The sequence below is a fragment of the Chlamydotis macqueenii genome, chromosome 6, assembly GCF_036417535.1.
Source record: "Chlamydotis macqueenii isolate bChlMac1 chromosome 6, bChlMac1.mat, whole genome shotgun sequence".
Classification (NCBI taxonomy): Eukaryota; Metazoa; Chordata; class Aves; order Otidiformes; family Otididae; genus Chlamydotis; species Chlamydotis macqueenii.
This window is the reverse complement of record NC_141561.1, coordinates 41,292,841-41,304,470: the sequence shown is the minus strand read 5'-3', so window position 1 is coordinate 41,304,470 and position 11,630 is coordinate 41,292,841. Positions and strand designations below refer to the sequence as shown.

Here is an 11,630-nt window from a genome sequence, read left to right as displayed (position 1 = left end):
CGACAGTGCCCATCCAGACCATCATCTCTCGGCACGACAAAGACCACGTCTTCGTGCCTCGCCTGCTTCTTGTTCCTCATGGGTGAGGAGAGCGGGGGTCCTCAGGTGCCCCTCTTTGCGAGGGGCTATGCGTATCCCCACCGTGAAAGTGGCACTGCACCCGAGTCAGGCTTTCTTCAGCCCCTCTTGCATCCAACACTTGTGTGTCTGCAGCCAAGACAACGAGGCAGGGGAATCCTCTGAAAATGGGGGCATCTCTGTAAGGTGGTGGAGGTGGGGTGGGGAGGAGAGGCTGGGGCTGGGCACTCGAGGAGCCGCAGGACAAAACAGGACTGCATCCAGAGAGGGCGAAATGCCACAGCCAGCAGTGCAACAAGGATGAACGAGGCTGCGCTGGCTGTAAATCTGGACGAGGCAGGCTGTGCCGCCTCTTTTGGAGAGTCCCTCTGCCAAGGTGAGCTGCTCGTGTTTGTGCCGCTGGGTCCAGCAGCCGGTCACACCGGCTGGCAGCAAAGCCTTCTTGACAGCGGGGCTGGGAAGGCTCCTCTTGAGCCATGACAACGGGCAAAACAGAAATAAAACAGCAGCGAGAGTTAAAATTGTGGCGGTGAAAGCATGGCCAGGCTTTTCACCTTTCCTTGCAAGCATGCCACAGTCCCATGACCGCGGCTCAGGGGCTTCACAAAGAGAGCTCATTACTTTTCCCTATTAATTCGGGAAAATTACCATCCTCCACCCTGGCATGGAGGACAGCAACCCGTATAGCTCGGCAAGGGGAAAGTCACGGCGTTCCCCGGCCAGCCCTTCTGCTACAGCTGGGAAAGCTCAGGCGAAATGTAAGAACCTCTATGGGCGGTGGGATCCCCGTGAGCGGCCGGCATCGCTGCACGGGAAAAACCACACGGACACCAAGCAGAGTGCGAACGAGCACGTGATGGTCCCCGTGCTGCTACCTGCAGCCTCGGGGGTGATTTTCAGCAGGCTCTCCCCAAAGACAAAGGGTGGAGGTGCTGCCCATCATCTCACAGAGATTCCAGGTGAAGGAATTTACAAGCTAAAACCAAGAAAATCACTCAGCAGGCAAAGCGCTGCTCCCGGAGAAAGCGGAAAGGAGCGGAGCAACAAGCGGGTGGTTCCCGTGGGGCGTCCGTCTTCGCTTTTTGTCGCTTCGTGGCCGTGCGGGTGGGAGGTGTCCTCTTCAGTCAGAGTCAGAACTGCTGCTTGAGCTGCTGGAGTGCTGGAGGAGATAAAACAACTTTAGGTTAGCACGGAAGCAACCCTCTTTCACATCACTTCTGAAGGGCCAGCTGGGTCCGCGTTGAGCTTGCGGCAGCGGCGGCTGCCCAAAAAAAACCCATGTTTTAGTTTGAAGCTATTACTTTTCTCCTTGGAGAATATAATTATGGACATCTCACGAGAGGGCTGGTTTTTCATTATTATTTTACAAGCATGTTCAGGCCAATAAAGCAAAATAGAGAAGGGTTCTGTCCTCTGCCAGCACGGGTAAACGTCAAGGAAGATCAGGTTCCAAGCCAATAAACAGAGGAGGAGCTGATAGTTTGCTTTGTCTGGGAAATGCTCCCACCTCCGACGGCGGAATTGGGGTCTTGTTTAGCAGCCCCTCACCCAGACCTGCTCCAGATGGTGTCCATCCCTGGAAGGGCATTTTCTGCAGCATCTCCTCCTGGTGCAGGGAATGGCTTTTTCCTTTTTTGTGGGTTTTTTGTTTTTTTTTGTTTTTTTTGTTTTTTTGAAGAGGGAACTTAATTGCTCCTCTGCAGTGGGACACTGAGCGAATGTCCCTTACAGAGACACGACTTGCTCTCTGGTGAGCAGGACAAAGTCCTGGGATTTAACACTGCGTGGTGCACCCTGGGCTGTGTCGGTTTCCAATGACTTCAAGGAATCTCATGGATCCAGTTTCAAAAGGTTCACTTGAAATGACTCATCCTTTGCCTATTTGTTAAACAGGTGGGAGCCTCCAGGTCTTAAAAAAGCTGCTGAGGTGTTGGCAGCCCGCTCTAGCCACTGCGGAGCGGAAGGGGAGAGCCCTAGCTGCCCCAGCTGGACGCTGTGGCACGTGTTGGGGGGGGGCCTGCAGGACCACAGCAGAGATTCGGAAGGGTCTGCTGCCCCTTTACCCTTACCTTGCCTCCGTGATGCTTGGGGTGCTTCTTCTTGTGCTTCTTATGGTGCTTCTTATGGCAGTCAGGGGGGCATGGTGGGCACCCCGGCATCCCCGGTGGTCCTGGATGGGGATGCCCATGGGCGTGGTGCCCCGGCGGGGGGTGCCCGTGGGGGTGATGCCCCGGCGGGGGTTGCCCATGGGGGTGATGCCCCGGTGGGTAGGGGCCAGGCGGAGCGGGGCCGCAGGGATAGCCCCCCGAGGGTGCTGGGGGACAGGCTCCAGGCTGTGCTGGCGGGTAGCCGGGGTAGGGACCTGCTGGAGCGTTGGGATTAGGGTATCCTGGAGGGGCAGGAGGGCAAATTTGGACTTGTGGTGGTGGCACCCCTCCGGGCACACCTAGGAAGAAGAGCGGGGGCTGTTAGCAAGCAGAGTTGGGCTCTCCCTGGACAGGCAGTGCAGGGAGCTGGCATACCTGAAAACCCAAAGGACCCCTCCCGGTTACCCCTTCTTCAAAAATGATGCCCCCCTCCCCTTTGGTACTCAGGTAACCCCCCCAGGTGCCCATGGCGATTGCACTAAGCCCCTCTCCAAGCCGCGATGGCCACGTGGTACCCGCAGCCCTGCTCAGCCCCGTGCAGCCTCACCTGGGTTGGGGTTCCACATCCTCTGTGGCCCCTGAGCTGCAAGGGAAGGACAGGTGTCGTCAGTGCTCCATCGTGGCACCTCCTGTCACAGGGGTGTCATTGGCCTGCCGGCAGTCGGAACCCAGCTCCTTGGCCCTGGGCACAGAGAATGCACTTCCTTCCCCAGGAGTGCCATCCCCCCGCAGACCCCGACAGCCACCCTGTTGCTTCAGGTGACAGCACCAACACCAAGAGCGACTATCCCCACCTCTGTGCACCCCCAAAAGCCTGAGCGGACAGTTTCCATCATTAATGGAAATAATAAACCAACTCTGGCCAAGCCCGGGTGCCCAGCCCGTGTCCTCGTAGATCAGGAGGGGCTGGGGACACCACGTCTCAGTGTGGCATCAGCCATGGGGACGGTACACCATGGCCCATGGGCGCCTGCACTCCCACCACCCCCATGCTCTCCGCTACCCCAGGAAGCCGCTTTTGCTCACCGGACCTGCAGGAAAACTCCCAGCAGAGGCGATGCTGGCAGCTCCCTCTGAGAGCACCGCCGACAGCAGCACCCCTGACCGTCGTCCTCGGCACGGCTCTCCCGAGGTGACGGGCACCCGCTAAATACGGGGGCCTGGCCTGGGTGAGGAGGGGTGCGGCGGGCAGGGGTGACACCATCAAGCAGTGGAACCGGCCACACCACTCCCTGCACCACGGCTGTCACCATGGGCACACGGCAAACGTCAGCACGGCGCTCCTGGCACAAAGGTCCCACAGAGCTGATAAAATCCGGGGACAGAGGGTGGTGGTTTCACCTCCTGGCGTCAAGTGACGGGGTGAGTCAGGCGTCCCCGCTGTGAACCCTGGCGTGGAGGGGGTTGGCGGAGGGAGTCACCTGGCTGCAGGCACTGCTGTGAGGCAGCGGGGCTCAGGGTCCAGCTAACAACCTGTGCCACTGCTCAGGGTGCTGCCGTAGGGTGCGGGTGGAGGAGGTGATGTCTGCTGTCCCAGAGCCAATCAAGGAGACAGGAGGCAGGGCTGGATGCCCCAATGCTCAGCTCTTCTTCTCGAGGGGGTTCTATGAGGAGGGGGCATAGCTCCTCCTATCCCATTCCCCTCTTCCCACAAACACTCCGGATGCTGCCCGTGTCTGGCAGTTCTCCCCTGCCAGGTCAGTGAGCAATGCCATGGGCTGGTCTTGTCAAGCACCATCAAAAAGACATCTGGCAGAAAGCACTTGCCTCAGCCCTGTGGGCAGGGCGGTGTCTCAGCATGTTTTGTGGGCACAGAAACACACAGAGGTGTGCGGGGTCAGGAGGTGCCCACACCTCCTGCTGGGGAGCACCATGAGGTCCCAGCCATCCCCTCCGACACCATGAGGTCCCAGCCATCCTCCTGCCAGACCAGATGGCTCCTTCTGCCCTGGGGATGAAGGGATGGAGACTGAGGACCTGAGCCCCAGACAGCAAAAATCACCCCTGGCCAGGGAAAGGGCAGCAAGGGACATGACACTGGGACCTGCCCCAGCGGAACAGCTCTCCTGAGGTGGACGCCAAAGGAGCCCAGGCAGGGATGAGCGTATTTCCCAGCTGTATTTGTCACTGCAGAGCCCCTGGCCCCAAGCCCCTCTCAGGCCACCCGCTTCTCCAGCAACGCCAGCACGAGTGTCGAGCCTTGTTTCGCCTCCTCCAGCAGCCCGGAGACCTTCTGTGACATCTGCATGGGGAGGGAGAAGGTCCATTGTTTGCCACTGAACAGGACAGAAGAACCGTCCGCTGTCCACCCCATGCATCCCGCTGGTGGCAAAGGGAGGGGGTGCCTGGCATGGGGGAGGGTCCCTTGGGCTTCATCTCTATCTCTGTCCCACCTCGTCACCAGGCCCAGGGCACACACGTGGCCCCTGCTTACCACAAGCTTGAACTTCTCATCCGTTATGTCTTTGAGGTTGATCATGACATTGAAGTAGGCTCCAAACACAGCTGCTTCCAGCATTTTGGCTCCCACCTACGAAAAGAGGCTTGCAAGAAGCTCTGCTGCTGAACCAGAGCATCACCTTATGGTCCTGCGGCAGGGCAGACCCTTGGACTGCAGGACGCCCACCCTCCGCGACCCAGCAGCACACAACGCTTTCCAACCCGGCATTTTCAGAACGTGGCGCCGGCGGTGAGAAACCATTCACGGCCTTGCCGCGCAGGCGGGAAACCTCGGGCAAGGGCTGGTGGAGGTCAGCACCCCTGCAAGGGTTGCAAGCTGCCAAAAAGTTAGCGGGCAGAAACCACTGGCAGATTTGGGAAGCGGGAGATGAGTCTCAGAGGTCAGGACGCGATGGGGCACCTTGCAGGGAAAAGCAGTGAGCCCGACGGCCTCCAAAGCCCCCGGCGGGGCAGCGCGTGAGCCCGGGGCTCTACCTGGATGTCAGATTTGCAGGCCAGGTTGCAGTGGCGTGCCAGCTCCTTCAGAGTGGGCCAGAGCCCACTCACCTTCTCTGCCAGGGCGCAGGGCACCCTCACAGCTGTCTTCAGCCCCTCCTGCATGGCAGCTGCGCGTCTGGGAGGGGAGACAGCCCCCGGCTGAGCGTCGAGTGGCCGCACTCCCCAAGTCGGCACGTCCCCGCCAGCCCGGCTCACCTCTCCCGCTCTTCAGGGGTGCTTTTTGGCAGCTTCATTGCTTCCTGCAAGCAAGGAAAAGCTGGTGTGGTGCCATTTGGTCCAAGACGCTGTGTGCCTTGCGTCAGGGGCCAGCACAGATCAAATAATTCCATGCCCTTTAGGTGATGATGTCCCTTCCTCTGGCCCTGGCTTGGACTGAAGTCACAGCCCCACTCCTAAGGACTCCCAACTGGAAAGCCCCCCGCTTCCCTGCGGGACACCCGCTGCCGGTGGGATCTCACCATGTAGCTGCTGAAGGCGCGGGAGTCAGCATCCACCATTGCCACCAGCTCGTCCATGGCCTGGTGGAAGGGAGGGATCAGCTTCCTCATGATGTGGTCCAGCTCCTCGAACTGCCGCTTCCCGTAACTCATCAGGCCCACCATGCAGCCCAGCGCCGCTCCCTGCGAGGGCGTGGGGGGTAAATCCTCCAGCGGTACACGGTGCCCACTGCTACCGCCACGCCGGCTCCCCTCAGAGGCTCGGCACACCCAGAGGACTCCCCCTGGCAGGCAGGGACCCCATCCTGGCATGGGGCACGTACCAAGGCAGCTGCAGCCGCGGACACGGAGCCTCCTCCCGGCACTGCCATCCTCCCGCCAACTGCTCGCACGAAGGTGCCCAGCGGCTTGGTCGCCAGCCCCCCATCCACCTCTCCTGCCTGCACCAGGTACCTGCAGCACATCAGCCCTGCGGCTCAGAGCCCCTCACGTTGCGGGGACACCCACTGCTGCCACCCGGTCCCTTCTTCCCCTGTGCTGCCCTCTCCAACAGGCTTTCATCCACCCCTTGGCTCTTGCGGGTGGTTGGGAAGAGGGCTAGCCCAAAAAAAAGCTAAGGAGACTGGGGGAGAGGACAAGGAGCCCCATGGGGACAGACATGTCCTGTGGGTCTGGGGGGTTGCTCTGCATTAGGCAGCGTGGGCTCAGGCAAAGGGCATTTGGTGGGACAGGAACATCCCTGGGAGGGATATGACGAAGACTTAAAGGGCATGTCCTTCTTTCACCTCGGCACGGGTGGATTCCCCTTCCTCTCTCCCCGCAGACACGTTTTACACCCGCCGCTGCAGTGCAGCGTCTCTCCTTGGAGGACAGCGCATGAGACGGAGGTGGTGAAATTTGGGCTGGGGATGGGATGGAGGATTTAACAGGTACATGCTCAAGTTTGGCCATGAAACCCATTCCTGCGCCCCACCGGAGTGACCTGGAGACCCCTACATTCACAACATTTAGGAGCAGGGACCACCCTGCGCCTGCACAGCGAGAGGTCCCCTGGGTACGGGGAGGAGCTGGGAGCAGGCACCGCTCCCAAAACAAGCGGAGTGCAAGAGGCAGGCAGCGGGACCACCCTCTCCCACGCAGGAAGGGGGTCCCTACTCGATGATGCGCTCCCGGGGGTGGAACGGAGACAGGGAGTCCAGGCCCAGCCGGCTGACCACCTGCAAGGAGCAGCACCACTTCGTCAGCCCCAGCTCAGCACGTCCCACTGCCTCCTCGTTCCCTGCTGTTAATTAACCATGGGTGATCCAGCCCTAGGACAGAGCTGCTCGGGCCACCACCCCGGGGAGAGGACAGCCGGCGTCCTGCACCGATAAATAATTAGCTTGCTCTTATCTAGCGCGTTCCCCATAGGGTGGAAAATCCCCTCCCTCCTGCAGCTGAACAGCAGAGCCCGTCTGCTCATTTCCAGCTTGCGCTGGTCCCGGGGCAGTTTCCTGTAACTCCATGCACTGCCCTTGAGCTCTGGAGAGGTCTCCTTCCCCTCCCGGTCTCCGTGCAGGTAGACCAGGCAGCTACTGCCCATCCTATGTCCTCACAGGGTGGGGTCTCCACTCCCTGAGCATCTCAGCCTCCTCAGGACAACAAAGCAGCTTATCCCACTCGCTGCGCCTTCACAGCTTGTCGGGCACCATCCCTGGAGACAAGTGTCACAGGGCATGGAACACACTCGTGGGCTCCTATGGTCCCAAATCTCTGCTCAGTGCCAGCTTGGGAGACTGGGGTTGGGGGGGAGGGAAGTGTCTCACTTGTGATCCCACCCTTATCTCAGTACCAGGAGGACCCACCAGCCTGATTTTCTGTTCCTCCTCCAGGATAAAGAGATTTTCCTTCTTGATGTAAAACTCAGCTGTGTCCAGCATGGCCTTCTTGGGGACAAGCCCTACCAGCTGCGACCCCACCACGGGGAGGTTCAATGCCTGCAAAAGACATTGCAAACATGATTGTCCCCAGAGCCACCTGCTCCTGGTCCTCATCCCTTCCCAGGATCTGGGAGGCTCACAGAAAAGCCTTCAGGGCAGGCCAGCCACGAGCTGGGGGCTAGCAAGTTTCCAGGCTTTTGGGGTTTTCATGCCGTTCACTTCTCTGCCCCACTTCGCTGAGCTAAGCACGAGAGAAAGTAGAGCCTGACCTCGGGATAGGGAGAAAAACTTGGAGGGAGAGCTCCTCTGTGAAGCCCCCAGTGAAACAGGAGTGGCGTGCTGCCCTGTGCCACCCACCTCCGCATCTCGGCAGACCTCCTCGTAGACAGCGTGCAGCGGCGTGGTCTCAAAGTCCAGCAGGTTCGTTGAAACCTGGGCTAAATTCTCTTCCTCCAAATACCAGCCGATGCCCTGCACCTTCTTCAAACGCCCGGGCTGCCAAGACCCGCCATGGTCAAGGCACGGCCCGGCAGGCACGGAGGTGAGCAGAGCTGTGCCCAGCGTGCTGCCGGCATGGGGGTACCTGGCTGGCGCCGCGACCCTGCTCGCGGAGGTTGAGGGCAATGCGATGAGCCAGCTCCTTAGTGCACAGCAGGTTGACGTTGTACGCGATGAGGAAGGTCCGGGCACCCGTCACCGTGGCTCCCCACCGGGGAACAAATGTTGGGGGCCCAAAATCGGGAGCCCACTCTGGTTTTGCAAGCTGAGGAGGAGAGCGGAGAACGCATGGGCTGGCACTGCATGGGGACAGCATCTCCCTGCCTGATCAGCATCCGCCACAACCACCTCCACGTTCAGCAGCACCCAAAGGGTTTCACCAGCTCCTCTTGGTGCAAAGGGATGGTGCCAACTCCCAGCGCCCTCCCCGAAGTCGGGGAGGTGCGGCTTGGCTCTGCCTGGCCCGTGCCGCCCGGCTGGGTGCTGCCAGGCTCACCTTCTCAGGGAGGGCCTCGTACTCCCCGGCACGGATGGCGGGCAGGGCCTTCCTGCTCTCCTCCCGCGCCGCCTCTCCATACAGGTACACTGCAAGAGAGAGCAGGGGTGAGCACCGCCAGGCAGGGGCGAGCACCGCCAGGCAGGGGCTAGCGGGGTCTGTTTTGCCGATTTGGGAACAAACTCCTTTTGTTTAAGCTTTTGCAAAAGGTATCCAGTTTCTCCATGGCTGGAAGCATGCGGGGTGGGACAGGATGGGCAGAGGCCCCCACTCACCAGGCACCCCCAGCTCTGCCGCCAAGCGCTGTCCGAAGAGACGGGCGCATGAGACGCACTCCTCCATGCCGACGTTCATCACCGGCACAAAGGGGCAGACGTCCAGGGCCCCCATGCGAGGGTGTTCACCTGGGGACAGGGCAGAGGTAAGGATGGGAGCTGGGAAGAGCAAGTGGACAAAAGACGGAGGATGACCCTTTCCCAGCTGTTTTTGCAGGCTGGGCACTGCCACTGCAAGGAAAGTCACGTTTGTGGCAGTAATGCCTACTCCAGCCCAAGGACAGGAGGGATTCAGCTTCTCCAGATCAGGAAGATGAGCAAGATCTTTTCTCGGTCCCACCACCATCCATTCCAGCAGCGCTGCTTTTAGCTCCAGCCGTGCAAGGTGCATCCCACGCACTGCAGCCGAGGGATGCTCCACGTCAGATCATCTCCCACGCCGCCCCCCAGCTCACCTGTGTGCCGGCTCATGTCGATGAGCTGCCCAGCCACGCGGGCTGCGCTCAGCGCCCCTTCGACGACGGCTTCGGGGGACCCCACAAAGGTGTAGACGGTGCGGTTGGTGGAGGAGCCAGCATCTACATCCAGCAGCACGCAGCCCGGCGTCCGGGAGATGGCCTGCCCCAACGCATCAATCACCTGCCAGACAGCACGAAGGGGAAAGGCATCTGAGCTGGCCAGACCTTTGCCACAGCCCCAGTTTGGCAAGGCAGGGGACTTTTCTCAGCTTTCCCCCTTCCCACCAGTGCTGGGGTTGGGGATGCCCCCACAATCAGTGGGGATGCAGCCCTGTGCTGCAGAGGATGCAGGATCCAGAGGCACCAGCATCCCGCCCCCACCCAGGGGTTTGGGACACCCCCAGCGAGCCCCAGACCCGCTGTGGTGGGGGAGAGCAGCCTGGTTGCTGCTGCGCCTTTGAAGAGCATCATCACAAATTGCTGTTCCTGAGGATAGCGTCCCCTGCCAGCTTGAAAACAGATTTGGCTCTGCAAAGCCTGTTCCCTGAGAGGGTTTGCTGCAGTTTTGGGTTTGCTGAACTCCCTCGCCCCTAGTCGGGCTAAAGTTCAGCCTAGGGCTGGTGCCCAGCACAGATCCCCTTAAGCTGGACGGCATGTTGTGGCACAACAACCGCGAGTGGTATTTCTCTAAGGGGCTATGCCAGACCACCCCAAGCCCTGGTGCTACAGCAACCTGCAGGCAGCGGGAAGGAAGGGGTCTGAGCTCCCACTCCTCATCGAGGTGCCAAAAGTAAGGAAGGGCTGGCTTTGGGCATTTTCAGCATTAGGCAGGCAGGGAAAGCTCCCCCCCCTCCACATGATCCCTCACCTCCTTGTTATTCCCCTCCGAGAAGTTTGGGACGCACTCCACCAGCTTGGCCATGGTCCCAGGGTCTGCCGGCACCCCGCAGCTCCGCGCTCGGCTCCTCACGCCCTGCGGGTCTGCCTGCCCTTTCCCATCCCACTGCCGAGCAAAAGGCTCCCAGCACCCAACCCGCTGCCTCCTCCCCAAGCCGGGGTTTCTCATTAACAGCATCGATCTGTGGCCAGGAGACAGAAAGGATCTTGGGTAAACAAGATGCTGCTGGCCCTCCTGTGTCTGCGGCAGCTCCGGGCAGAAGGGCACTGCGTGCTTGCCTTCAACACTAATTACCCACCACGTTCAATTAATTGCTAGGAGAAGGTGATGCCATTCGAAGAAAAGCATCAGCTATACACAGCATCATACGGTGGAACGGGGCCACCAGCGCTATGCCATAGCACGGGACAGCTGCCCCCCAACTCCCCGCCAGAGGCTCCCAGGACCTTCAAGCTGGGCTGTCCAGGAGTGGGCAGCGGGTAAAATCCATCGCTGTGAGCAGGATTCGAACCTGCGCAGGGAAACCCCATTGGATTTCGAGTCCAACGCCTTCACCTCTCGGCCATCACAGCCCCGGCCCCAAACACCCAGGGGGGCACAGCTGCCCCCCGCCCCGGCCACCCCCATTCCCCCCCGGGTGCCCCGTTGTGCTGCCAAGTGGGGAGGTGTCGGGGTGCTGCCTGCATCCCCGCACGCACCCTCAGCCCCGCTCTGCTCCCCAGCGCCTGCCGGCAGGGCCCAGCCCCAAAAAGTGTCTCCTGGGACAGCGGGGCCCCCCAGCACCCCAGTGCCCGGCACAGCCTGGGGGTGCTGGTGCAGCTGTGCACCCCGGCTCGTTGGTCTAGGGGTATGATTCTCGCTTAGGGTGCGAGAGGTCCCGGGTTCAACTCCCGGACGAGCCCTCCTTTTGGGGACCCCCCTCTGCCTGCATCCCCTGGGGGATGGGGGACACTGGCGATCAGCACAGGGAGGCCCTGCTGACACCACGTCCCCGTGGCCAGCTCTGCCCCGAGGCTCTGCCAGAAAAACGTGTCCCCGCTCTGCCCCGCAGCCGTCCCGCATCCCAGCCTGGCATCCTCACCAGCCCAGGGGCACCCAAGAAACACCCAGGGCCTGCAAATCCCCAAACTTCACGGTCATCAGCTCCAGAGGGTTGGAGGAGGCAGCAATAGAGATTTTCTGGGACTGAGGGGAAAGCCAGGTGACAGACTGGCAGAGGGGGATGTAGCTCAGCGGGAGAGCGCTTGCTTTGCATGTAAGAGGCCCTGGGTTCAACCCCCAGCATCTCCACCTCCTTTTGTCCCCCCACACCCCCTCCCTCCTGCCTGCGGGGCTCACAGAGCCCACAGCCCCCCACAGAAGCCCTGCGCCTGCTTCCCTGCGGCACAGCTGGCCTGGGGCTCACTCCCAGCCCCCGCAGCCTGCGGGGACGTGCCCGCAGCCCTTGCCCTCCCCTGCCCGGCCAC

General features: G+C 61.0%; 2 protein-coding genes and 3 non-coding genes across 6 annotated transcripts; 2 read left to right on the top strand and 3 right to left on the bottom strand.

The window, feature by feature from the left end:
• Positions 1-915: 915 nt before the first annotated feature.
• On the bottom strand, positions 916-3,440 carry LOC147600314 (uncharacterized). 2 transcript variants are annotated; one of them, XM_086750803.1, is made up of 4 exons: positions 3,252-3,440; positions 2,773-2,808; positions 2,148-2,524; positions 916-1,237 (listed from the first exon to the last, which is right to left on the bottom strand). In XM_086750803.1, exons 1-4 carry the CDS (start codon positions 3,427-3,429, stop codon positions 1,199-1,201), a joined length of 630 nt encoding a protein of 209 aa, XP_086606929.1. In that variant the 5' UTR covers positions 3,430-3,440; the 3' UTR covers positions 916-1,198. The 2 variants fall into 2 exon arrangements, with proteins under 2 accessions (XP_086606929.1, XP_086606930.1); XM_086750804.1 differs by lacking the exon at positions 2,773-2,808.
• An 884-nt stretch (positions 3,441-4,324) lies between these two features.
• On the bottom strand, positions 4,325-10,236 carry FTCD (formimidoyltransferase cyclodeaminase). Its single transcript, XM_086751008.1, has 14 exons — positions 10,135-10,236; positions 9,264-9,447; positions 8,809-8,937; positions 8,534-8,622; positions 8,123-8,302; positions 7,897-8,034; positions 7,465-7,596; positions 6,776-6,837; positions 5,944-6,073; positions 5,642-5,803; positions 5,379-5,422; positions 5,160-5,298; positions 4,660-4,755; positions 4,325-4,467 (listed from the first exon to the last, which is right to left on the bottom strand). The coding sequence occupies exons 1-14, from the start codon at positions 10,186-10,188 to the stop codon at positions 4,381-4,383; spliced, it is 1,626 nt and encodes a 541-aa protein (XP_086607134.1). The 5' UTR covers positions 10,189-10,236; the 3' UTR covers positions 4,325-4,380.
• A 418-nt stretch (positions 10,237-10,654) lies between these two features.
• Positions 10,655-10,736, bottom strand: TRNAS-CGA (transfer RNA serine (anticodon CGA)). Its single transcript has one exon. It is a non-coding gene; the product is annotated as a tRNA-Ser (tRNA).
• Positions 10,737-10,994: 258 nt separating this feature from the next.
• Positions 10,995-11,066, top strand: TRNAP-AGG (transfer RNA proline (anticodon AGG)). The gene has a single exon. It is a non-coding gene; the product is annotated as a tRNA-Pro (tRNA).
• Positions 11,067-11,382: 316 nt separating this feature from the next.
• TRNAA-UGC (transfer RNA alanine (anticodon UGC)) lies at positions 11,383-11,454 on the top strand. The gene has a single exon. It is a non-coding gene; the product is annotated as a tRNA-Ala (tRNA).
• Positions 11,455-11,630: the final 176 nt, after the last annotated feature.

Excerpts from the sequence above, each read along its gene's own strand:
- LOC147600314 (XM_086750803.1), bottom strand. The coding sequence starts at position 3,429 with ATGGTGTCACCCCTGCCCGCCGCACCCCTCCTCACCCAGGCCAGGCCC. Across the intron at positions 2,809-3,251 it reads GGAGTTTTCCTGCAGGTCCG|CTCAGGGGCCACAGAGGATG; the intron begins GTGAGCAAAAGC and ends CTTCCCTTGCAG. Across the intron at positions 1,238-2,147 it reads CCAAGCATCACGGAGGCAAG|CACTCCAGCAGCTCAAGCAG; the intron begins GTAAGGGTAAAG and ends TATCTCCTCCAG.
- FTCD (XM_086751008.1), bottom strand. The coding sequence starts at position 10,188 with ATGGCCAAGCTGGTGGAGTGCGTCCCAAACTTCTCGGAGGGGAATAAC. Across the intron at positions 9,448-10,134 it reads CGGAGGGGAATAACAAGGAG|GTGATTGATGCGTTGGGGCA; the intron begins GTGAGGGATCAT and ends GCTGTCTGGCAG. Across the intron at positions 6,838-7,464 it reads AGGAACAGAAAATCAGGCTG|GTGGTCAGCCGGCTGGGCCT; the intron begins GTGGGTCCTCCT and ends TGCTCCTTGCAG.